Source organism: Gymnoscopelus braueri (genome assembly GCF_963280865.1).
Source record: "Gymnoscopelus braueri genome assembly, chromosome: 11".
Classification (NCBI taxonomy): domain Eukaryota; kingdom Metazoa; phylum Chordata; class Actinopteri; order Myctophiformes; family Myctophidae; genus Gymnoscopelus; species Gymnoscopelus braueri.
The window spans coordinates 2,806,545-2,834,442 of record NC_137613.1 but is presented as its reverse complement, the minus strand read 5'-3'; the positions used below and the strand labels follow the sequence as shown (position 1 = coordinate 2,834,442).

At 41.9% G+C, this 27,898-nt stretch overlaps 2 protein-coding genes across 2 annotated transcripts in view; one reads left to right on the top strand and one right to left on the bottom strand.

The window, feature by feature from the left end:
- The window catches only part of LOC308094783 (protein NLRC3-like), a 293,741-nt gene that overhangs the window by 155,107 nt on the left and 110,736 nt on the right, over positions 1–27,898 (bottom strand). The gene's annotated exons all lie outside the window — the stretch shown is intronic.
- The window catches only part of thsd7aa (thrombospondin, type I, domain containing 7Aa), a gene marked incomplete at both ends in the record, with an annotated part of 158,541 nt that overhangs the window by 64,631 nt on the left and 66,012 nt on the right, over positions 1–27,898 (top strand). Inside the window, 6 exons of the mRNA XM_080441696.1 lie at positions 3,422–3,668; positions 7,898–8,013; positions 11,247–11,379; positions 12,249–12,352; positions 19,332–19,526; positions 21,781–22,047. Of these exons, the coding sequence (XP_080297822.1) occupies positions 3,422–3,668; positions 7,898–8,013; positions 11,247–11,379; positions 12,249–12,352; positions 19,332–19,526; positions 21,781–22,047 (1,062 nt within the window). The remainder of the gene's footprint in view (positions 1–3,421; positions 3,669–7,897; positions 8,014–11,246; positions 11,380–12,248; positions 12,353–19,331; positions 19,527–21,780; positions 22,048–27,898) is intronic.

Genomic DNA, 27,898 nt, shown 5'->3' with positions numbered 1-27,898 from the left:
CTGGGGGGCCCAGTGGTTTATCTCTCACTTCTTGTTTGCTTTCCACAAAGCGAGGAAGGGGGGTGGCGGGGGGGGGGGGGGAGGGGAGAGAGGGGAGGGGGGGCGAATGAGGTGAAAGCCTGAAGCTAATCTGTAGCAACGCATTAAAACACTCACACAAGGAGGATGTGAATGAATGGGAGTGAATGTAAACATCTAGTGCCTATAGATATACCGCCGTATCAGCCTCTAGTCTGTTATCATCACCTTAAAACACTGCTTCTCAAAGTGGGGACCAGAATGTAACAAGAATAGACACTCTACTGTAAGAATATACAGTACAGTGTCTCTTCTGCACTGATGAGACACTTCTTTACTCAGGCTTTTGGCAATTAGTGTGTTTATTTTTGAGCGGTGTAGCCGCTCCTATAAGTGGGGTTGGGAATTCGTCCTTCCCTGTACTGTGATTGGCTGACTCTATTCACACCCTTTCCGTCCTTCCCTGTACTGTGATTGGCTGACTCTATTCACACCCTTTTCGCCGTACCGTGATTGGCTGACTCTATTCAGACCCTTTGCTTTGATTGGCTAGCGAGACGCATGATGAAATTTATAACCAATAAATAGTACCACGCACTTCAAAAACAATCACACCCTGTGTGTAGTGGGCGGTGTCTTGCTAGCTAATCACACTGAATGGAGTCAACCAATCATGTACAATAAATAAATACATTTATTGAAACACTCTTTATGAAAGTCATGAAAGTCATATTCCGATGGAAGTGATGGAAGAAACCATAACTTAAACAAAACAAATGTATGTTTTTTTTTAAGTTATGGTTTCTTATATAGGGCTATGCACATGTGTCATGTGACACTGGCCAATCACAGTCCTGAATAGACTGTGATTGGCCAATCACGGTGCAGGGTTAGGCGGGGTACATTTTTGGCCAATCACAGCGCAGGATTTGCTGTACAAATATCCAAACCTCACATATAGGGGCGGTGTCACCGCCCAAAAATATATATATTTTTTAAGTGAGCTTCCATCACTGTGATGACACCGCTCACTTCACACTGGGTGTGATTTTTTGTATTGTAAAGCGTCCTTGGGTTTCTGAAAGGCGCTATATAAATTCAAGTTATTATTATTAATATTATTATTATTATTAGAGCACTCATCATGACATCATCAACACAACCACATGTTTCTATTGCGGGTGGTTAACGCCGACAGCGTGGGTGTTATTATCCATTAGCGTTACTTTGGAAGAAGAGAACACTTATCATAGTGTTATTGATTGAGTATTATTGATATCTTATTCTGTTCTAAATATCCACAGGTTGACAAAGTAGACATGGCTGATGTACAGGACACTTTAACCCTTTAAAGGTCACCCCAAGAAAAAAGCATTGGAAAAATTATTTCTTTGCATTTTTTATTTATTTGGGGCAATAGTAACAACTATCAATTATAATTTCTTTAACAGACCCAACAGTTTTCCAAATATAGGCCTCTACCAAACGGTTGAGATGTCACTTTATGGTAATGGTAAAAGTTTCATGCTTATACATTGATTTATATGCATTCACTGAGAAATATGTCTCCCATTATGTTCCCCAGTCTCTTCTGCTTGTGAGAGTTGATCAGCATCATCTGTTTGGTCATCTTCTTCATCACACAGATCATCAAAATAGTCCATTTTTTATTTCAGCACCACTACCTTTACCATTAAATGACAATTCAACCATTTGGTTGAGCATGTTTTTTTAGATAGGAATAAAATCATACTAATACATAAATATAATGAAATAACATTATATGTATTATATTAACAACACTGAATTAGCAAAAGCCCTATTTATCCATAGCAAATAGTACATTTTAATTACTTTAGTTTAGCTTCACTACTTACCATAAAGTGACAAACAACCCGTTTGGTAGAGCATGTTTTCAGAAAATTATTAGACCATTATTAGATTTTTTTAATTGTATCAAGCTACATAATCAGGTTCAGTAACACCTCTGAGATGATAATATGACAAAAAAAAATCTTACCTCTGAAATTTCAACCAAAAAAATCCCACCTTTCAGGAGTGGATTAATTGATTTTCACTTCCTAAAAAGTGGCTACCTGAGAATCCATGTGACTGGGAAACAGTGACAACTGGTGGACCTTTTTTTGCCATAACATACCTCAACCAAATGGTAGAAAGGGCTCAATCAGGTTGAGTTAAGTTCAGCAATGTTGTCAATGAGAAATAGTGACTTAAAATGTGCTCTACCAATTGGTTGAGCAGACTGTTAAAGGGTTAAGTCTATTGTGTAGATATATCATAGACGTTCCACCTTAGCAATACCGCCCTACCGTTACCGACTCCTCTTTTAGTGTTAACAGCTGCCATTGTGATGGGTAAATTAAACTAATTCATTTGTGATGTTTCTTTTAGGTGTTTCTGTGTGTCAGCGTGAAATGAACAGTCATGTTCATACCTAAATTAAACCTCAAATTAAACACGTCCACAGCTTCAGCTGTGTTTACCTGTCAAAATGGCAGCTGTGAAAAGAGTCTGTGTATGGCTCAATTCTCGTAACCACTTTTTTCATATCGTCTTTCACTGTGTTGTAATATGTCATAAAGTGTATCGAGACATCCGTGTGATTTTGCACTTTAAATATTATAAGACTTAAACTTGAAATAAAACTTGAACTTTAAACCCTCTATACCTAGTTGAGCGGTGTCCCTCAGGGTTCAATGATAGCTCCGCTACTATTTCCCACTTCACCAAATCTCGAATATAGCCGATCTTATTAGATCTGCAATTTTTGGAATGTTTGCCCCAACATTGACCCATTGTCAGCCATCTCACTGGTCCCTGACCAACAAGCAGGCCCCTTCCTCTTCATTCTGCCTTCCTTCCGGTTGTTTATGCTGAATTTGCCAAAAATGGGTAAAATATCCAGTTTTTAGAATACAACACTTTATTCCCGGTTAACTATACTGCACCCGATATGTTCCCTTTTTACTGAGGCCAAGTTTAAAATAAGAACTGAACACATTGATGTCAATACGAGGCAAATGAAAAACATGTCTTTTCAATGGTAGCGGATGGAGAGAGGGGATTTTTGTCCAACCAAGCAACAGCAACCAATGGGCCCGAAGAGGGGCGGGATCATGGGCGGGACTTCACACAAAGGGTCAAGAGAGAAGCTATAGGCTTCATGTGGTTAATATTCAGGACTGTATTATGAACTCACTGCATTCTCTGCTGTGTGCGTGTTCTTCTGTCTATGTGTGTGCGTGTGCGTGTGCGTGTGTGTGTGTGTGTGTGTGTGCGCGTGTGTGTGTGTGTGTGTGTGTGTGTGTGTGTGTGTGTGGTGCGTGCGCGCGTGTACGTGTGTGTGTGTGTGTGCGTGTGTGCGTGCCCGTGTGTCTGTCAGGTGGCATCCAGTGCCCCAACACCAGTGCCCTCCAGGAGTGGCGGAGCTGCAACGACCACCCCTGCACCGTGTACCACTGGCAGACGGGCGCCTGGGGCCCGTGCATCGAGGACGCCTCCATCCCCGCCGCCAACACCTCGCTGGTCCGCAGCGCCCGGGGGGACGACCCCGCCTCCTGCTCGGTGGGCATGCAGACGCGCAAGGTCATCTGTGTGCGGGTCAACGTGGGACAAGTGCCCCCCAAGAAGTAAGACCCCCACATGTCTGAGCCCACTTTAACCCACTTAACCCATTAAGACCGGGAACGCATCTGTGTCATTTTAAGATTTTGTTGGCTATTAAAAAATAGCAGATCTACAAGCTCATAGCTTGTAGATCTGCTATTTTTGAAAAAAAAGCATGAAAATGTGTGCACATCTTTGAATATTTTTAAAGCAATTTTTTTTACTCAAATCTTCTGAGGGGGTCCCTGGAACAGCATATTTTGAGTTGGGGGTCTGCAGCCAAAGACATCTCATTTTGGGGGTCCATGACATGAAAAAGTATGAGAACCACTGATCATATATTTTTTCAAAAAACTGTTTGATTTAGAAGACATTTGTAGAATCCCTTATAAATGTTTGCTTTAAAAAGTATATATATTCAAAGATTTGCCCACATTTTTCACGATGTATCAAAAATAGCAGATCTACAAGCTCATAGCGCGACACTCGGTGCTGCACTATGAGCTTGTAGATCTGCTATTTTTGAATAGCCAAAGAAGTCTTAAAATGACACACAGATGTGTTCCCCGTCTTAATGGAATAAACACGATTATACGTTACAGTTTGTCCCACAGGGGTCTATCCTTGGCTCCCTCCTATTTTCCCCTCTACACCAAATAGCTGATCTACAAGCTCACAATGCGTCACAACGCTTGTAGATCTGCTATTTTCACAGTTTTTTTATATATTTTTAAATATATTTTGAATTTAAGAACTGAAAACGTTCCCCTATAATGACATAATAATAAATAATAATATATAATGCCCATAAATACGTGTGCCAGGTTGAAAGTGGTTAGATTAACACTCACAATTAATTCATTAATGTAATTGCTGATGTTTAATGTACAAGCACATGACCATTACCATGAACAAAGACTTCATTTGCATCGCTCAAAGGCTTGTGAGCGTGTGCGTGCGTGCGTGCATGTGTGTGTTCGTGCGTGTGCGTGTGCATGTGCATGTGCGTGTGCGTGTGCGTGTGCGTGTGCGTGCGTGTGCGTGTGTGTGTGTGTGAGAGTGCATGTGTCTGCTGGACTCTTGTTGTAACATCTGTGTGTCTCTAAGCTAAAGACATTAATTATCTATTTATTTATTCTGCATAATTCTGGGCAGACAAACCCTGCCAGCCCCCCATGCTGCCAGTTCCCCCCCCCCCCCGTATGCCAGGCCTCAAGCTAGGCAGTGGTAGATTTGTACTTCAGTAAAAGTAGCATTATGACAATATAGAAATGTTACAAGTTAGAAGTAAAAGGCCTGTAGTCAAAACGTGTTCACTTTTTGGGGGGGATTATGTGGTTAACGCATGTTCTCCAATAATAATTAAAATCTACAAAGTAACGAATAACTAAAGTTTTCAAATAATTGTAGTGGAGTATATATATATATATATATATATATACATATGTATAATATGTCCCTCTGAGATGTAGTGGAGTAGATGTTTAAAGCAATGCAAAATGGAAATAACTCATGTAAAGTAAAAGTACTTCAAAATGTTACTTCAAAATCAGGATCATCTTTATTGATCTGCAAGCTCATAGCGCGTCACTGAGTGCCGCGCTATGAGCTTGTAGATCTGCTATTTTTTTTTTAAATCCTGCGGTTACACTATTACAAATTTTTCGTAATTCAACGCCCGACTTGATGATACTACAGTGTCACACAAAAGCATCAAATGTAGCAGATCTACAAGCTCAAAATGTGGCGCGTTTTGAGCTTGTAGATCTGCTACTTTTGATGCTATTGAATTTTTAATCCTGAAAAGTAACAGTTTTGGACATATGAGGTTTACACCCCGACAGAGATGATGTGCACACATATCTGCACGCACGCACGCACACGCACACACACACACACACACACACACACACACACACACACACACACACACACACACACACACACACACACACACACACACACACACACACACACACACACACAGAGATAAGACAGAGCCACCAGGGAGCCAAAGCCTCCCAGCTCTGTGTTCCTCTCTCCTCTCCTTGGCACTGATCCAGAGCATCTGTGTCATATCGTCCCTCCAGGGCGATATACCTACCATGTCGCACCATGCTTGTGTCTGTGTGAGTGTTGGAACATACGTGTCATATTCTCCCTCCGGGGCGATATTCATGGATTAAAAATTCTCGGTCGCCACGAATGATTTAAATCATGTGTATTCCATAGAAGCAGCCCAGCATTGTCTTCTATGGAAACGTGTCACGCACCGAAAATAGCTGATCTACAAGCTCACAACATCGTTGCACTGCGAGAAGAGATCCAGTAGAACTAAAAGACAAGTCGTTTTATGTTTGGTTGCGCTCGGGTGTTGCGCTCTGAAAATAGCAGATCCACAAGCTCACAACACGTCGCACTGTGACGTGTTGTGAGCTTGTAGATCGGCTATTTTCCGGTTACTCGTTATTTTAAAATGAAAGGGTATTCGACGTGGTCAAACTCGCAGTATAGAATACATGTTTAAAAACTGTAAGCATCTTCCAAAAAAACGTCAATGGTCTTGGATCTTTAATAAAAGCAAAGGTCAAAGATAGCCTCAATCTGCAGTTTCTTCAACTGGTTGGCTCATGTGCAGAACAGCAAGAACGCATAGATATTTAGAACATTAATACCTAAACATCCTATTGTGTTCATTGTTTACTAGAAATGTAACGATTCACTCAACCCACGATATGATTCAAATCACGATGCTAGGTTCACAATACAAATTTTCACGATTTTTTAAACACAAAATTATTTTACAGATTTTTTTTTTAATGATTTCTCTTACACAAATCCAGTATTTTATTCTCTTAATTTTTACCAGGTTGCAACCTGGTCTACATCTACACTCACTAGTCGTGACTTTTGCAGCACTTTTTCCTCATTGGCTGGTCCTTTAGCCAATGAGGGCTCAATGTCCTCTCAGAATATGGGATCTAAAGACGACCCACAATCTCATACACACACACACACACACACAGTGCCGCCTCCAACAGCGACCCAGAAAAAAAACAAGACAACGCACACAAGCCCTTACTGAGACACACAAACTGATTTAGCTCCGTTCGTAAACGATTTACTATTTACTGCCATTTTGGCCGTGTTTTGTTCCGTGCGGGGACGCTGGTATATGACTGGGTCATATCTTGTATTGTTTTTTGTTTGTTTTTTACAATACTGTGTTTTCTCGTATCCTCTTTTCAATACAGTAGCAAATTGCTGAAACACAATTTTTTAAAATCAATTCTCTTACAAAGATCCTGTATTATCTTTTCTGTTTTTTTAACTGCTGTTTTTTAAATTAAATTTATTTAAATTGTCACCAGTTAGAATTGATTTTAATTGATTTATGATAAATCGATACATGCCTATTGTTTAGGAAACAGAGCACTAGTGTGGAGGACTCCTTTCATGCTGGTTCACTATAATCACACATTTAGGACTTGGCCTGACAACATGTTTAATTCAAGAGAATATTATTTATTTTTGCTTTATTCCACGGATACTGTGTGTAGATGATGCTTTATATTAATACTGTACATAATGTCAGTGGTTCTCAAAGGGTCCTTGAGTGGGTTCCAGGGGGTCCCCAGTAAAAGTAGTTAACATAGCGTCACAATCATTTGAACCACTTTATCCATTTTTATGTTGGCTATTCAAAAATAGCAGATGTAAAAGCTCACATCTACGAACATGTGCATCTTCTATTTTTCGAAAAATATCGAAAATGGATGGACATTTTTGAATAATTTTTAAACATTTCTACATAAATCTTTTCTTCTCGGGGTCCCTGGCACAAAACCTTTTCAGGTGGGGGTCCACGGCCAAATACTAATATCAATTTAGGGGTCCTTGACACGAAAAGATTTGACAACCACTCATGAAAGTGTGTGATGTTCCTCCAGGTGTCCAGAGAGCTTACGTCCAGACACCGTGAGACCATGTCTGTTGCCCTGTAACTTATACTTATATATATATATATGTGTGTGTCTGATGTCCCTCCAGGTGTCCAGAGAGCCTACGTCCAGACACAGTGAGACCATGTCTGCTGCCCTGTAACTTATACTTATATATATATATATGTGTGTGTCTGATGTCCCTCCAGGTGTCCAGAGAGCCTACGTCCAGACACAGTGAGACCATGTCTGCTGCCCTGTAACTTATACTTATATATATATATATATGTGTGTGTCTGATGTCCCTCCAGGTGTCCAGAGAGCCTACGTCCAGACACAGTGAGACCATGTCTGCTGCCCTGTAAGAGAGACTGCATCGTCACTCCTTACAGCGACTGGAGCACCTGTCCATCAACGTGCCAAGCAGGTAGGAGGAGGAGCTTCTGGCTGCATCGCTTCCGTTGGACGTGATGAGGTCATACTGAATGTGATGAGGTCATACTGAATGTGATGAGGTCATACTGAATGTGATGAGGTCATACTGAATGTGATGAGGTCATACAACTGAATGTGATGAGGTCATACTGAATGTGATGAGGTCATACAACTGAATGTGATGAGGTCATACTGAATGTGATGAGGTCATACAACTGAATGTGATGAGGTCATGCTGAATGTGATGAGGTCATACTGAATGTGATGAGGTCATACTGAATGTGATGAGGTCATACAACTGTGCAGTGGTGGGAAAAGTACTCAAATGTTTTACTTAAGTAAAAATGTCAATACTGCACTGTAGAAGTACTAGTAAAAGTCCGGAATACAGAATTAACTTGCGTAAAAGTAAAAAAGTATTATTGGTATCAAAATGTACTTAAAGTACCAAAAGTAGAAAGTACTCGTTATGTTTTAAAATGTATACAAATCTTTTGAAAATAGCCGATCTACAACTTCACAATGCATCGCATCGTGACGCATTGTGAGCTTGTAGATATGCTATTTTCAAATGGCCGAAATGTATATAGGGATGAAGTTGTTAATGTATGTTTTGTAATAATAATCAAAATCTCCAAAGTAACTAGTAACTACATTTTTCAAATAATTATAGTGGGGTAAAAGTTCAATATTTGCCTCTGAGATGTAGTGGAGTAGAAGTAAAAGTACAGTACTTAAACAATAAGAGTAAATGTACTCAGTTACTTTACACCACTGCAACTGTGGCAGACATTTGAAAACGACAAAGGACGGTGGTATAACGTTATCCCGATCATATCGGTGTAGCTATTCAAGCCGTTGCGAATAGAATCACAGGAATAACACAGAATATAGCGTGTATTTACTAAAATGTCCCTCAATTCCTAAATGTTCTAGACAAAAACGTAACGTTTTTGCCTGTATATATACGACAAAATATTACCGTATCTGGCTGGTTATTTAGCAAGCTACCTGGCCAACTCGGTGTCGCTTTACAGCGATATGACTCGCTGTCAGAACACGGCTGCGATGGGAGCAACGTTCACACTGAATAAAGAAGTGAAACCAAATGGAAATTCATGCTGAGTGTCAGCATAGATCCACATCACAGCTCCATGAAAATGTACACCACGTTCAGTGGTAAAGAGGGAGCATCTGTGTAGTTTTTTTTAGATTTATTTGGCTGTTCAAAAATAACAGATATACGAGCTCATCAGCTTGTAGATCTGCTATTTTGTTTGTTATCGTGAAAATGTATGCAAATCTTTGAATATGTTTTTTAAAGCGAACATTTGTAACTCAGATCTTTGCTTCTGTGGGGCTCCCTGGAACAACATATTTTGAGATGGGGGTCCGTGGCCAAATACATATCATTTTGGGGGTCCTTGACATGAAAAAGTTAGAGAGCCACTGATATATAGCGACAAACGTTTTTTTTTTTTTAAACTGTTAGGATTTAGAAGACATTTGTAGAATCCCCCAGAAGCAAAGATTTGAGTTACAAATGTTCGCTTTAAAACATATTACATTCAGATCTTCAAGCTCATATCGCGGCACAGCGCTACGAGCTTGTAGATCTGCTATTTTGGAATATCCAAAGACATCTAAAAATGGCACAGATGCGTTCCCGGTCTTACTGGGTTAACCTAGCTGATGGCTGCTCAGATGGCTATGATGAGCACACATGGCGAGGGAGCAGTTAGTGGTTTGAGTGTCTTTGCACATGTGGGACACTTCATAACACGTATACGCTGAAAGGGGTCGAACCCAAACCGACTACTTGTCCCGGTCCCAGACGGCCTCTCTACCCACTCAGCTGTGTGTTTCATAAAGTGTGTCAATGTGCTGTAAATGGGGCTGAAACAGAATGGTGTTTTTCTTGGGCCTTAATGTTCAGTTCTGCTGCAGGGCTAATAAAATCAAGTGGAGTATCGATCTCCATCTTCATCATGTGCTTCTTGCGGCGTCCAAAAAGCCTCTCTGTGGGCCTCAGGAGGATACGGCCCCTCACAGGAAGTCCATATCTAGTTTAGTAGCATCGCGTTACGCTGGCCGAGAGGCCCGGTGGTGGAAAAAAAATACTCAAATTGTTTTACTTAAGTAAAAGTATATCAATACTGCAATGTATTCAAAATGTGCTTGAGTACAAAAGTACAAAAGTGTTGGCATCAAAATGTACTTGAAGTACCAAAAGTAAAAGTACTCATTATGCAGAATGTGCCATTTCACAAGTTTTCAAATCTAAAAATCATTTGAAAATAGCAAATCTACAAGCTCACGACACATTGTGAGCTTGTAGATCTGCTATTTTCAAATGGCCGAAATGTATATAGGGCTGAAGTGGTTAATGTACGTCTTGTAATAATAATACAAAGTAACTAGTAACTAAAGCTTTCAAATAATTGTAGTGGAGTAAAAGTACAATATTTTCCTCTGAGATGTAGTGGAGTAGGAGTAAAAAATATTGGAAATTGGAAATACTCAAGTAAAGTCAAAATACCTCAAAATTGTACTTGAGTACATGTACTTAGTTACTTTCCACCACTGATATCTAGCCTAGTAGCATCGCATTACGCTGGCGAGAGGCCCAGAGGCCCAGAGCGCTGACCGTTTGAGATCATGTGGTGAAGCTGGAAATGCTGAGCTTCCAAAATGCAGAAAATCACTTCCAAACGAGTCGGAACAAAGTGCCAAAAAAAATCCAAAACAAACCGCAGAACAAAAAAGGATTACGACCAGCGTTGGATGTAAAACAGGCGTTGGATGTAAAACATATGCAGGCTGATCTAGGATCCTCAGCAGATGTCTGTGGAGAAGCAGCGATGCCAATAATCCATCGAGCGTAATGACTGGAGGGAATATGATGAGAGAGCTGTGTTGCCATATGTCTACGCAAACAACAAGTATTGTGAGAGCTCTAAATATGGCTCTTCTGTTCCGCTCTCTCTTCTGTGTGTGGAGAAGAGGTTTCAAATTGGCCCCGGCGATTACAGCGTTCAGTTCGAGTGCTCTATATTAGACGGTTGCCTGGCAACAATGCATTTCTGTTTTGCGTTCATGAAAGATGTCAACGGCTCGAAACAAACAGGATCGTTGGTTTTATGCCGTTCTGTTGTGTCGTCTTTTTGATACCGGCGTTAACATGTGTGTTCCTCTGGATTATATATATATTTATTTTTTTCAAAGGTCGCAACGTCAAGAGGAAACAGTCCAGGAAACGCATCATCATCCAGCTGCCAGCCAATGGGGGACAGGACTGTCCTGAGGTGCTGAGCCAGGAGAGAGAGTGTGACGCTCCGTCCTCATGTCAGGGATACAGGTATCTATTCTACACACTACATCCTCATGGCTACAGGCATCTACACACTGCATCCTCATGGCTACAGGCATCTACACACTACATCCTCATGGCTACAGGCATCTACACACTACTGTACATCCTCATGACTACAGACATCTACACACTACATCCTCATGGCTACAGGCATCTACACACTACATCCTCATGACTACAGACATCTACACACTACATCCTCATGGCTACAGGCATCTACACACTACATCCTCATGGCTACAGGCATCTACACACTACTGTACATCCTCATGAATACAGACATCTACACACTACATCCTCATGGCTACAGGCATCTACACACTACTGTACATCCTCATGGCTACAGGCATCTACACACTACATCCTCATGGCTACATGCATCTACACACTACATCATCACGGCAAGGATACAATGTATCTATTCTACGTACACTGCTTTTTACTGTGTGTGTTATTACATTTTCTTAGCAATTCTGTGTTGTGCAAAAATAGTGAAAATAGCAGATCTACGAGCTCACAACACATCGTCATGCCACGCGTTGTGAGCTATATTATACTGCTATATTAATGATGTTTGCCTATAATTACATGCCCAAAATAGGGATCAATTATCAATACATTATTTTATAAAATCATCGATCATCGATTTTATAATCAATTAAATGGATTAGTTTGATTAACCGTTTGCATCCCTATTTTATTTAAATTTAATTTAAAGCTAATCTAGAGGGGGAAAAACATGTCAGAACGTTATTTTGACACCTTGCTGTTCTGCTGTGTGTGTGTGTGTGTGTGTGTGTGTGTGTGTGTGCACATGTGTGCGTGTGCGTGTGCGTGTGCGTGTGTGTGTGTAGGTGGAAAACGCACAAGTGGAGGAGATGCCAGCTGGTTCCCTGGTCGGTTCGTCAGGACAGTCCAGGAGCTGAGGAGACGTGTGGCCCCGGGCTGCAGGCTAGAGGTCAGCAGAGACACACGCTGGACACGCATCATGCTCCCATGTTCAACCCTATCTTCACATAACTGATCCTCATTATGACACGGTACCATTTCTGTCAACTCACTCTGTGTCTCAGAGGAGGGCTGTGGACACAGTTTGTCAGAAACCCGCCTACCAGTGACATCATAGAAAGAGATTCCAAGCTAATAGAAACTACAGTCTATCTCATTCCAAACACTAGGAATGTAGCAATAGAGCACCGAAGTCAGACGTCACTGCCACTAGAGGGCGCTGTTCCACGGGTTCGTGGCTTTATTTTTTGTGTTGAAATCCCCATTTGGTAATCTTAGATCAAACATAAACACACCAACCTGGCGTTTTTGACAGGGGGGTGGCTCTGCATTGTTTATGATATTCATTCATATTCGATACAGCCTGTTTCTGGCCAAAAAATGAATTAATTCTGCCTTAAAAGTCTTAAGAACTACTACTTCCGGGTCTGAAATCACTGTCCCCACAGCAGCCGCGTTCATGGGAAATGTAGTCTTTGGGTTGTTTGACTCGTTTCTAGTGTTTATATTGTGTTACTCTTTGGGTAAATGTGTACATTTACACCTTCAGTCGATGCTTCATATCCATATGAGTAAAAATGCCAGGGTGGTGCGTTTATTTTTGGAACACAGTTCTTATGTGAAGCGATCTAAGATTCCCCAATGAGGATATCAATACAAAAAGTAAAGCCATGAACCTGCGGAAAGCGCCCTCTACTGGCAGTGACATCAGGACTTCAGTGCTCTATACCAACAATGAAGTGATTTAATTGTGTAGGACACATCTGTGACTGACTGTAACATATAGCTCTGAGCTGAGTAGCTTCTGTGGTTCATGAGATGCACTCCGAACCCCTGTGTGCATTCTAAACAGATCATGACAGTTGACAGTTGAGCAGGTGCTGGGTGGTGGTGGTGGTGGGTGGTGCTGGGACGTTATACAGAAACCTTTGATCAGATCCTTTACATCCTCAACATCTCCCTTCTGGAGGTACAACGTGCAGGAGAAGGACTTCAAAGTCTCACCCTGGGCCGCATGCATCTTTAATGAAGCTGTAAATGTTAAGGAAACTCACCGGAGGAAAGACGTAAAGGAAAAGAAATGGACTGAAGTGCAGTCCTCAGAGCCGACACTGCTGACTGCAAGAAAGATCCAAATGCCGGAGTAGCCACGGATTAAAGTTCTCAGTCGCCATTCATGCCATAGAGACAAGAAGAATGTCCTTTATCTGGGCTAAACTCTTGGCTTTCTCTTTTTCATGTAAAGTGTAAGACATGTATTTGGCCGTGGACCCCCATCTAAAAATATTTTGTGCCATACAAGTGTGGTTCTCAAAGTGGTTCTCTTCAAGATTTCCACCGTGCCTCAAGCCAGGTTTCAAGCTGGTCCGGTGCATCTCAGGAGCAGAACTCATAACGGCATTGGAGCAATCTCTGACAATTGGAGCTTTTGTCTTGTTAAGGAAATTGTTTAGGAGTGCTATTGTGGCGGGCTCCTTTCATGCTGTTTCACACAGCGGGCATACCAAAACGTTTCTTTCTTTCTTTTTCATTTTTTTTCGTACTTTCTTTCTTGAATCCCTGAGTACCCCATTCAACAGCTGAACCGATTTTGCGACTCTTTAATGTTTTAGGATAAACTTTCAGTAGGCCTAATATTTTAACAGGTACATTTTTCAACACAACACCAAATGATTGATTGCTGCCGACTGTTATACCACTCAGTGTGAAAACGGATGAGAGAGCCAGCAAACACAGTGAACTTGTGGGATTGGCACAGATTTTTACAAACCTCCAACAAGTTCCAACAAAGCGAGAAGTGAGCAGAGACCTTGTCATTATTTTGTACAAACTTGGAGAGAAAAACATTTATAATGAGCCCGTCAAATTGACACCCACTGAAACAAATGCACATGTTTTCTTTTGCATTTTGCTTATTACTTCAGCACAATAATAACAATGAAGGCTTCTTTGTTCAGTCAAAATTAGGGGCGTGTGTGTGTGTGTGTGTGTGTGTGTGTGTGTGTGTGTGTGTGTGTGTGTGTGTGTGTGTGTGTGTGTGTGTGTGTGTGTGTGTATAACCTAACCGTTGATTCAGGAATTCCACATGAAATACCCTAACACCAGGGGTCTAAAGTAACATTTACAGGTACTTTTCTGGAGTATTTCCAATTGTCTATAATTTTACTTCTACCCAACTACATCTCAGAGGTAAATATTGTACTTTTACTCCACTACAATTATTTGAAAACGTTAGTTACTAGTTACTTTGCAGATATACATTATTACATTATAAAACATACATTAACGACTTCAGCCCTATTTCACACATAGGCTATTTGAAAATAGCAGATCTACAAGCTCACAACGTGTCGCGATGTGACGCGTTGTGAGCTTCTGGAGGGTGCCGACCGTGCAGCGGTTTGAATCTACGGACCGGAGAGCGACGGCGAGTAACTTTTGGGCATCGTCTAAGATTTCGATATCTGCTGCTGGACTGATAGTGATTGAGTGCTTTCAAACAGAAGCCTTTGAATTACTATCCAACCGAAGGTCCAAGAGCATCTCACCCCACTTTAGTGAGAACGTCCTCTTGATGTCCTGTTGACATCATACAGACTGTGTCAGTTGGAGTAACGTCATTGGTTTATTCTGAAAGTTGCTAAACATAATTTAGTAACTTTCACCTAGAGATCCAGCTGCCTGTAGCACATTCCCCTGAAAGGTATCTGTCAAAACTGCTGAACAGACTGCACTGGTGAGCCGTTTACCATATTGGAATCACCGGTATTCTGCTTGCTTGATTGACCAACCCAGCTCATCCACTTTGTGTCAATCTTTGTGTGACGCCACTGAGCCAATAACTTAAGTGACAGTGGTGACATTAGGCCTCCAGTCTTTACAGAGCAAGACGTTACAAATCCACCTTGATCTACGGTGGCAAGACGTTACAGTTTACAGTTTGGGCGTTTATCAGACGCTCTTAATCCAGAGCGACTTACAGTAAGCAAGGACACACGATAATACATCTTAATAAAAATAGTAATCTAATAATAAAGTAATACATAGTAAGCCAATAATCTAATAATAACTAATACATACGTAAACCAAGAACATATCTTAGTTTCAAATCCACCTTGATCTAAACGGTGTGAGACATGCTCTGCATGGACGGTGCATCTGAAAGGTCTGAAAGGAGCTCCAAACGCATCCTGTTGTAGAGTTGTTGCAGTGGAGCACAAGGTGTACTACTTTGGATTCAACGTTGAAGTCGACGCCTGTGATTACATTTCTCCGATCGATGTGCACGTGTTCAACACTGTGTCTTTACGCTGGAGAAAGTTGCCTCCAGTGACAACTGGAAAACGTCCCCTTGAGGTGAACTGGGGCCACACAGCTGTGCTGGTAGGAGATATCATCTACATCTGGGAGGGAGGCTTAGAGGTCTCCTTTATGCATTTGATGTGGACACACAGAGATGGTTAGAGCCCAGGGCTTCTGGGACTGTTCCAGAGAGGAGGAGGTGGCACTCAGCCTGTGTCTTGGGGAAGGTCATGTATATCTATGGAGGAGTGACACAGCATCTAACATTCACTAATGACATCTACACGTTGCACCATGGTCTGGTCTTTAATTAACACAAGAGGTAACTTACCACCCGCTTCATCAAGCCACTATGCCAAAGTCATGGGGACAAAGATGTTTGTATTTGGGGGCTGGGGGTACCAGAGGGACCAGAACATCATCATCAGAGTGTTTGACACAGAGACAAAGGGGGTCGAACTTTCATCAGCATCACTTCTGTGATGCTCGCGGAACTCGGCTTCGCCTCGTTCCTGACCGCATCACAGGCGTGCCAATAATGACGGTAAAGCACACCCTCTCGTGTAATATTGCTTAAATGACATCTACACGTTGGACACCACCACCATGGTCTGGTCTTTGATTAACACGAGAGGTACTCTACCACCTGCTTCATCAAGTCACTATGCCAAAGTCATCGGGACAAATATGTTTGTATTTGGGGGCTGGGGGTACCAGAGGGACCAGAACATCATCATCAGAGTGTTTGACACAGAGACCAACTGCTGGCTGAACACGCCTTATGCACAGCTTCTTACAAAAGGACGCTGGAGTGAAGCCTGTAGCTACAATGGAGAGCTGTACATTTGGTGACAACAACTACAGTGATCTGTGGCAATTCAATCCAGAGACCTTCTCCCGGAGGAAGGCTGAGCCCAAGGGGGATGGCCCGGGCCCAGGGTTTAATCAGGGAGATCATGGTCTCATCCTCTTTGGGCTAAACACCACAGCAGATCAACTGTTCATCTTAGACTTAAGTCCTAGTCTGAAGACGGTATGCAAGCTAGCGTTTATTCAGTACGGTCTGGAGCAGTCGGAACTCCCACACAACATCAGGTGGGAACTGGTAGCCATGACAACCAACGGCAACAGAATAAGAAAAAAGTCCAAAGAATTACTGGCACAGATTCATAAACCAAAGACCACCTGAGCAGTGGTGGATAAAGTACTCAAATGTTTTACTTAAGTAAAAGTATCAATACTGCAATGTAGAAGTACTCTGTTACAAGTAAAAGTTCGGAATTCAACATTTACTTGAGTAAATGTACAAAAGTGTTGGTATCAAAATGTACTTAAAGCACCAAAAGTAAAAGTACTAAAATGTTTGAAAATAGCAGATCTACAAGATCACAACGTGTCGCGATGCTCTTCAGTATTTTACAGTGAAAACATTAATAAGAAAGCTTCTTATTTAGTATCTGCACCAAATAAGAAAAACAAACAACTAAACAACTAAACTTAATTAAGATGTTCTAGTTACTGTTTATTTATTCCCCCCCCCCCTATAACATCCATACAGCCACATAGACAACTGTTTGTGATCAATATTATAATGAGATCCAGATATAGTCTGATGTTCTAAGAGAAACGTTTTTCAGGCCAAGGAGCCCTTAGCTGGGAGAGAGATGAAGCAGGGACCCCCTTAGCTGGGAGAGAGATGAAGCAGGGACCCCCTTAGCTGGGAGAGAGATGAAGCAGGGACCCCCTTAGCTGGGAGAGAGATGAAGCAGGGATCCCCTTAGCTGGGAGAGAGATGAAGCAGGGACCCCCTTAGCTGAGAGAGAGAGATGAGGCAGGGACCCACTTAGCTGGGAGAGAGATGAAGCAGGGACCCCTTAGCAGGGACCCCCACTACATATCCATCCTATAAAATGGTGTTGTATATTCAACTTTCTTACACTTTTAAAAGCTAAAAAACAAACAAAATAATACCATCATGCTGTTAGTCACATTAACCCTGCCGCCCTATTCTGGACAAAATGCATTGTTGTTGTTTTTTTGTTTTTTTTTCAATACACATAATCGCAGATCTACAAGATTAGCTATTTTCACTATTTGTCATACAAAGAAATAATGTAAACTGAAATATAATGAAGTAAAGAAAATGTCATTTTTTTTTGTCTTTTCATACAAACACAACAGTGCAGACCTCTGTTAGACTCTAACAGAGTCGGTGGTCATTAACTGACTCCAATGATGTGAACATCCTGACGGTCCGTCTCAGACAGGCTCCATTACCTGTAACACTATACTGACAGAGAGAGAGGCAATTCAATACACAGCTCTTAGTGCTCGCTCGGCCACTCGATGCAATCTGCCTCATTCTTTTCTGGGTGGAACGCCAATAGTTACGTAATCCGCAGAGAGCCCACTCACAAGTTCCAGCGCTTCTCAACTTAAGGACCCCCAAATTGATACGTATTGTGGCCGTAGAATTTGAAAAGTTTTTTATTTATTTATTTTATGCCAGGGAGAAAATGTATCAACATTTGTTAAGATCTTTCAAGACTTGTGTTTTCAAAATCAGCAGATCTACAAGCTCAGCTATCTTCCAATGACCAAAAAAATAGGTTCTTGAGGGGGTTCCAGGACCCCCTGGAACCCCCTCAAGGACTCCTATAGCTCTATTTTACCACTGTCTGCCCTAAACTCTCGCGCATGCGTGTGTGTGTGTGTGTGTGTGTGCGTGCGTACGTACTTGTGTGCAGTGGAGATATTCTTTCAGCATTCAGATACGTTGTGTAAACTATATGGTCGGGGTCCGCTCGGCCCCTGCATCCTGCTCTGTTTGAGAGCCAATGCTTTGTTAATCACACTTTAAACTCTGTCCTCCCATAATGACCGTGGATGTGTCTCGCTATAGCTCAGGTCGATGTTAAGTCGCTCTGAATAAGAGTGTCTGCTAAGGGGGCCATAATAAGCTCTGTGCACAGCAGCCATATTGGAGAGAAATTGGGCCTCTGCCTTACTTCCTTCCAGTGTAGCACAGTGGTTCTCACACTATTTAATTTCAAGGACCCCTATAAATCTGAGTGTGTACAAATATCTTCCCGTAGTACCCGTATTTTCCGCATTGTTCAATAAAAAGCATTTAAATCCGATCGGCGGTGATATAATGTATCAGAGTGCAGTACACCTCCCAACCGATAGGGTCGCGTAGTTCAAAGCATATGGAGAAAATTCAGAGAAAATTGCCACGATCTAATTAAAATGCTTTTTTATTGAACAATACGGAAGATACGGGTACTTAGACCAACCCGATTCAAATTGCAACATCCATGGCCGTGGGCTAAGCACTTTGTATTTGAAATCTGAACGTTTATGTAGATGTACGGGTTGTAAATGGAGAATGACTGTCATGATATGACACAGTCATGTTTCAGGGCTACACCCTGACTCTGTTTGACCAGCATGTAACAGAGCCTTCATTAGTATCATTGGTAACACCGGTGAAGGAAGTACGGAAGAGGCCCTAATTTATTTCCAATATGGCTGCCGTACATAGAGCCTATATTGTAAATAGTGTACATGTTAGCTCCTTGGCACGTCCGCCTCAAACCTCTTCTTTCTCTCTCTCTCCTCCTCAGCGGTGTCGTGCAGGAAACAGGACGGCGGACAGGCAGACATCGGGGTGTGTCTGAAGCATGCCAGCTCCATGCCCGCGCTCACCCAGCCCTGCCAGCTGCCCTGCCAGGAGGACTGCCAGCTCACCCCCTGGTCCAAGTTCTCCTCCTGCACCGCCGACTGCGTGGGCGTCAGGACCCGCAAGAGGATGCTAGTGGGTGAGTGATACGATCGAACCGTAACACATAAGATCCATCCATCCATATGATATCCATCCATAAACTGTACATTTACTTTTGTTTTTGCCTTGACTGTGGTGTCTCTCCATCATGCTGTACTATTCTTGCCCTGTAACCTGTTTTTATCTGCCGTACTGTATCTTATGTTATCTTATGTTATTTTATCTTATGCATGCATCCATCCATCCATCCATCTCCATCTGCTTATCCAGATAATGAAGGTAACAGTTCTAGCAGAGAATTAAAATGAATTAACGCAATAAAAAATATTCACTACTTTTAACTGAGATATCCTGAGGGTTCCATGGCCAGCGTGGAGATAATCCTCCCATGTGGTCCTTGGTCTGCCCTGTGGCCTCCCCCCATGTGCTCCTTTTGGTCTGCCCCGTGGCCTCCCCCCATGTGGTCCTTGGTCTGCCCCGTGGCTTCCCCCCATGTGCTCCTTTTGGTCTGCCCCGTGGCCTCCCCCCATGTGGTCCTTTTGTTCTGCCCCGTGGCCTCCCTCCATGTGGTCCTTGGTCTGCCCCGTGGCCTCCCCCCATGTGGTCCTTTTGGTCTGCCCCGTACAGACAAGAAAAAGAGAAATTAATAAAAAATATTATAATAATAAAATAAATCCATCTAAAATAGTCATCTAAGCTTAGTCAACCGAACACTACTAAGAGTCCAGTGGCTTGGATTCAAACATCCCTCCATCCTATAGTCAGCCTAATCAAACCAACCAGAGTTGTACAGTCTTATAGAGCAGGGGTCTTCAAAGTTTTCAGCCCAAGGACCCCCTAGCTGAGAGAGAGATGAAGCAGGGACCCCCTCTATATTGTATAAAATTGTGTTTCAGATTAAACTTGTTTTGTTTACTTGGTCTGCTTTGTTTTTCCCTCTACACCAATACCTCTTTGCCAAAAAATAGCCGATAGACAAGTTGCGAGGCGTTGTGAGATCTGCTATTTTTGGCTCAAGTTCTCCTCAGAAAAGGGATGTTAGGGTTCAAGTGGTCAAGGTAAAAAAAAAACAATCATATCACACAAAGATTTGGCGGACCCCCTGTAGTAACTCTGAGGACCCCCTAGGGGTCCCGGACCCCCTGTTGAAGACACCTGTTATAGAGAGTATGCACATGCGTCACTGTTCCACCGGGACACTCCTCCCTCATCTATAGACTGAGTGGCAAAACATTGAGCAGCATGGAATGTTTGGAAGCGCTTGTTGTAAATCACTCAACGCTCCTGCGTACCTGTTTATACATGTCACATGATGCAGGAGGCAGCAGGACGTCGCGTTATCGAAAAAACGAGCGCTTCCAAACTCTGACACTTAGAAACATAATCACCTGCACGGAATCTATTGACAGAAAGTATCTCATAACATGTCTAAGGTAGATTTTTATGAAACAAAAACTTTGCAGATAGAAAGAGGATAGTTCAAGCTTTCCGTTACAGCTGCCATGTTGGTGAGTGTAACGTTGCTTAAAGGGGAAATCCACCCATTTTCAATATTTAACTATGTCATTAATATAGCATAAAGGAGTTGTGTGGAAATAAGAAAAAAATTAAAAAAAAATTAACATTGCAAAAAAATTTAACATTGCAAAAAAATTAACATTGCAAATTACACCATGATGAGTCATCACAGTGTAATTTGCAATGTTAATTTTTTTGCAATGTTAAATTTTTTTGCAATGTTAAATTTTTTTTTAATTTTTTCTTATTTCCACACAACTCCTTTATGCTATATTAATGACATAGTTAAATATTGAAAATGGGTGGATTTCCCCTTTAATACAATCAGATAGGACTTTTCTGTTTGGATGTATGGGCTGTGAAGGCCAGAAAGCAGCAAAAAATTATGTCATATTCAGCCATTTTGATAACAGTGTATATATCGGTACGCGATATCCGTCACAAACCCGCGAAAAAAAGCATAGAAAATCGCTAATAACCAAATTTTCGTGCGCGCGCACGATCCGCGCGTGCATGTGTGCCCACCCGCGCCTCCCTAGGCCCAGCCTCGGCTAGCATTCTGGCTATGCCACTGCCAGAAAGTAGTTTTTTGCCACTCAGTAGGCGTTCCCGCATATCTTCCGGGTACGATGATGTCACGCGCATAGCCTCTATTGCTGCAGGGAGGAAAATAGCTGCTATAGCAGCGCTCCTTCTCGCTCCTCAAGTTCTCACAACGCAGGTGTAACAGTCTGTTGCTAAAGCAGCTCTTTCTCCTCTGCTTCTTCTTCCAGGCAAGAGCAAGAAGCGCGACCAGTGCAAGAACACCCAGCAGTACCCGCTGTCAGAGACCCAGTACTGCCCGTGCAACAAGTACAACGCCCAGCCCGTGGGCAACTGGTCGGACTGCATCCTGCCGGAGGGGGGCCGCGTGGAGGGCCAGCTGGGCATGAAGGTCCAGGGGGACATCAAGGAGTGCGGCCAGGGCTACCGCTACCAGGCCATGGTGTGCTACGACCAGGACGACCGCATGGTGGAGACGTCCCGCTGCAACAGCCACGGTGAGAAGGAGACACCTGGAGGCCTTATTTATTTATGCTGCATCTCGGGGTGTGCCGATATATCGTCCCGCGATATATCGCAATACGTTTTCGTGACGATATGCATCATTGTGGTGTGCATTTGCTTTTTTTTTCCCCATATATTTTCTTAATAAATATCACCTGCAGTGTAGTTTTAAACGCTAGTTGAATTTAACGTTTCTGTATTGGTGATATTAACACATTGGGTGCCAGAGGTTTATTAAAATATTATACGTTGAGTGCCTGCATTTCTTCCATCCACTTGCGTTATACGTTTCGTGCTGTAGAAGCCCCGACATGGAAGTGCATGTAAACAAAGCGTGCGAGACGGCGGAGGGTCCCGACTAACGCCTGGAACAATAATATTTCCAACGCGATCCTCCATTGCAGCATGATCGCCGATCGAAAACGGCTCTTTTCCACCACGTTAAAAAGAAATGGAGATATTAAGCTTTTAGTCAAGGAGATAACATTGAAAACGCCGACCGGAAGGATTTTTGACATGGAGCCACATCCAGCCTCTTCTTCTCAGAAACTCCTTGGGTGATGTCAAAGTTTCGTTTTAGCGCCCCACGTGGGCCACTCGTATAAAAATAGAATTGGGTCAAAAACGGTCCGGACCGTTTTCGGCACTTCTCGTTTGGATCCTCAAAAACGGTCCGGACCGTTTATGGCACTCGATGTGTTAATGATAATATTGTATACATGACGATCCTGTGATTCATTGATTTGACATCATTCTGCCCATTTGGTGTCAGTGAGAGGAAAGCAGGCGTTACCACTTGTTCTTTTTATTGGGTCTTGATTGTAAATTCAATAGAGAGAGAGAGAGAGAGAAAAGAAAAATCAATTTCGGGGAAACAAGGAGCTGTGGCTCCGTTGCTCGCAGCCCAAATCTGTCACGATCCATGTTACATTCCACCGTGTGTGTGTGTGTGTGTGTGTGTGTGTGTGTGCGCGTGTGTATGCGCGTGTGTGCCGTCGAAATGGGAGAGACAGGAGAATTGAATCAGGAGTCTCACACTGCTGTCATCTTCTCCATCTTCTAGTCCAGGAGAAAGCAGAGAACACATTCACGTTTCTCTGTTTGATTTTTGAAGTTTCATTTATTAGCACATGATGAGTTAAAAACAGAAGAAAAAAATACAGATAACCATAATTGTGCAGAAGAAATTTAGAAGCCTAGAGGCTTATCCTTAAGTTTCCCTATTGTGTAGAATCAAACATATAAAAAGTATACATATTATTTTAAAAAATGCCCGTATTACATTCAAGAGATATGCATAAATACAAACATGCACGCACAAACATGCACGCACAAACATGTACGCACAAACATGTACGCACGCACACACACACACACACACACACACACACACACACACACACACACACACACACACACACACACACACACACACACACACACACACACACACACACACACACACACACACACACACACACACGTCTACAAACCTACACACCCACATAACCAAATGCATGCATACATATGTACATATATACATATATACATAATATACATATATACATATATACATGTAGATGCATGTGTACACATAGACCTACTTATCTACAGCTTTTTGGATATGAACATTTGATTGGTAGTTTGCTTCAAAGACCAACAGAGATGGTCATAGGATAGAGAGAGATCATAGGATCAGCAGCTTCCCAAAGAGTAGACCCTCTATTCCTTATTGAGAACTGCCTGAGGCCTTTTCTCACCGTACTGCCTCACTGTACAGCATATCATTACAGTATGTGATTCACTTTGTGATTAGCTTGTGATTCACTTTGTGATTCACTTTATGAGTCACGGTATGAGTCACAGAGCCCTGGCTGACTGAAGGAAATCCACAGCAACCAGAAGCAGATAGAATCAGACTCCGCTTTATTGTCACATCACAGGTTTACAGGGTGTGAACTTTGTTTTTCTGCTTCAAGTTCCATCGCTTTGTTGTCGTCAGGAAAAGGAAAAGAGAGGGGGGGGGGGGGTTGAGAAATTAAACCAAATGGACCCGTAAGGGTCCATTTGGTTTAATTTCTCAATCCCCTCCATTAATTTCTCAATCCCCTCCATTAATTTCTCAATCCCCGCCATTTGGTTTCATTTTACTCTCTCAAGAGTTAAATTATTGTTAATCTGCATTATCTGCATTACTTCATTTACAAGAAGTCTAACACAATTAGAGAATGTAGAAGAATTGTTATTTTGATCAACGTTTGCCTGTTATCTCTCCTATGGAACCAACATCAATACAACATGGATGGAATCGTGGACAAAATTGTATATCGTATCCAACAATAACTAAATATTATGCGTTTTGTGGTTCTGTGGCTCAAATGACGAATAAAGAATGGTCCTTGATATGAAAAGGGTTGAAAAACCACTGTTCTAACGCATATCATTACTGGGGGGAGGTCCATGAAAGTGGAGGTGTGAGGATGACTGCAGAGTGCAGAGTAATGTGTGAATGGATGGTGGTGAATGCCAGGCAGCTCTTTCCTTCCTTCACGCTGCCTGCTTGCCCGGGGCTACAGAAGGAGATCAGTGATGCTAGAGGTTTGTTCGTGTGCAGGAGATCAAGGAGGTTGAGAGGTTTCATCCACTGTTAGAGTAGAGGGGGATGTGGACTCACGCTCTCTTCTTCTGCCTGAGGACAGAACGCCTGGCAACCAGGCAAGGTGATTGTGTATTTGTATTATAGCACGATTCAACAACGAGGCAATGCAATGTGCTTCACACGAACCGTCAAGCAAAGGAAACACACATGGCATTAGGATACCATAAAACTAAAGAAGTTAAAAAAAATAACAAATACAATCACAGTGCAGTACAGACAGAAAAATAACAGCAAACAGAAAGGTCTTTAGTTGTGATTTAAAATAAATAACAGTGGCAGCATTCAGACTATGATGTTACGATGGTACAATATGAACATTTCATGTCACGATTACTGTGACCAAAATAGTTGTGATTTACAATATTATTGCGATAGTCAAATATGCTTAAAACTCTTAAAATGCCACTTGTGTTAACCACTTGAACCCCAGCCATCCATAGTCTCGGGTGCAACATTTGCCACATTTTTTTTCGATCTGCAAGCTCACAACGCGTGAAAAAAAGACTGTATTATCCCTGTGTATGACCGGAGGACAATTTCACGATAAATTAAAATCTCTGCGATACGATTATTGTGAGCGGCCGTAGCCCGAAAGTTTGGCCTTTCTGCCCTGATTAAAAAATCATTATACATCCCCTCACCCTCCCTATTGTACCATTTTCTCCTCTGCCTCTTTCCTCAGAGTTTTGAAAAGGTTTTTAATAAATGTTACCGTCTTTTGTTGAGAATGTGAATTCTCGGTGAACTTTTGACTCAGGAGTTTCTACAAATATTGGAAATTTGTAAATACCAATACATTTATGTTTTAGTGAAATATAACTGCTTATTATTTTCACTTTCACTAACATTTGTATTTTGATGGCCTTCCCGTCCTGACATTTGGCCTTTGTGCCCTCTAAAGGAATTGGCCTTGCCCCTAAAATGATTATATTCTTGGCCTGCTTACAGGTCAATTTGAACACATTCAGAGTTAAAAGAACCCTCCATATTTGTTACTGTATTAAAACCAAGGCCTCTAGTTTGAGGAGGAGAGTGAAACAGTGTCCATGTTTGTCTGCAGCAAAGTTGGCATATTAACCCATTCAAACCAGGAACGCATCTCTGTAATCTTTTTGATTTCTTTGGGCTATCCAAAAATAGCAGATCTACAAGCTCATAGAGCTATGAGCTTGTAGATCTGCTATTTTTGGGGGGGAAATTGTGGGTCTTTGAATATATATATTTGTTAAAGCGAATATTTGTAACTCAAATCTTTGCTTCTGGGGATTCTACAAATGTCTTCTAAATCCTAACAGTTTAAAAAACGTATGTTGCTATAATATCAGTGGTTCTAAAAAAATGATATGTATTTGGCCACGGACCACCATCTCAAAATGTTTAGTTCCAGGGACCCCCAGAAGTTGTAACGGAGTTAAAAATGTTCGCTTTAAAAACACATATATTCAAAAATGATGCACACATTTTCACGTATTTTTTCAAAATAAATAGCAGATATATAAGCTCATAGATCACTCTGTGCCGCGCTATGAGCTTGTAGATCTGCTATTTTTGAATAGCCAAATAACTCTTAAAATGACGCAAAGATGCGTTCCCGGTGTCAATGGATTAAAGTTTGACTGCAGTGGATGTGTTGCTGGATCTGGTGAAACATAAAACATAAAACGTAATCATGTAGCTTTCATTTCCATGTAAGCATCTCTCTTCATTCATATATTTTTAAATAAACATGTATACATAATTGATATGATAAAACATGTATATAAATCAAACTACATGCCTTAGCAGGTCTACGGCTTGTCGTGAGCATGTAGATCTGCTATTTTCAAACATTTTACTGCTTTTACTTTTGGTACTTTAAGTACATTTCGATACCAATACTTTTGTACTTTTACTCAAGTATATTTTGAATTCCGGACTTTTACTTGTAACAGAGTACTTCTACATTGCAGTACGGATACTTTTACTTAGTAAAACATTTGAGTACTTTTTCCACCACTGCCCCCAGGCCAGACCAGAGGAAATGAAAATTGTTGAGTTGTGATTATGTTTGTTCTGTTATTAGTGCTGACATGCGTGACCCACAGGCCTGCATGATGATGAAACCCTGGTGGTTTGGGTGTAACATGTCCTTAACATGAACCCTGTCTGTTTTGGCCAAGTGGTTAAGGCTCGAACCACATCAGGCTTTGTGGTACAGCGTGTTCCGCGGGTTTGATTCCCGAGCCCGGCGATAGATTCGCCGCATGTCACTCCCTGAATCTAAACCTGTTTCCTGACTTTTCCACTATAAATAAAGGCATAAAAACCCATACAAATATCTTTAAAAAAAGAGGAAAAGCCCCCAAACAAAAATAAATAAAAACATAATTACAATACTTACTCTGCTACACATGCACGCACGCACGCACGCACGCGCGCAAACACACACACACACGCACACGCACACGCACGTGCACGCATGCATGCACATACGTCTGTAGGCTCACAAAATCCAAACTAAATTAAAACCAAATAATGTGATGAAAACCCAAAGAAAACAATGTAATTACAGTGTGTTTACTGGTAAACCTTAACTTTAATGCTTTAAGGCAAACACGTTGTTTTAATCTGTTATATCAAATAGAATGCTTTCACCACAAACTCTACTTCATGGCTTTGTGACATTTGAGCTGGTCTTTCCCCAAACTTTCTCTCTTTTTTTCCCACTGACCTGTTGCTCTATAACAACCATCCAGTTGTTCCTCCACCTCCATCCTCTTCTGATGGAACAACAAACAACAAACTACCGGCTGAACTTCAGCCTGAAGCGCGGAAAAAATCGAAACGTCTTTTGATACAGAAAATAAACGGCGTATCGAACCAGCAGTTCAACACAGCAGCCCTTCTTCCTTCACGCTTTTGTGGTTTCATTGCATTTGGCATCACAAGCTCCAGTAAACAAAACCATAATGATCCTCACCGCGGTCTGACCGCTGACCAGCGCCTCCTCTATAGTTCACCCTCTCTGTGGGAGAGAGACGTGAGCAGGGTTGTCAGATCTGCTTATTATTATTTCCCGGCAAGATTTTTATTTGAAAATAGCCGATCTACAAGCTCACAACGCGTCGCACCGCGACGCGTTGTGAGCTTGTAAGATTGGCTATTGTAGATCTAGATCTTGTAGATCTAGATCTGCTATTTTCAAA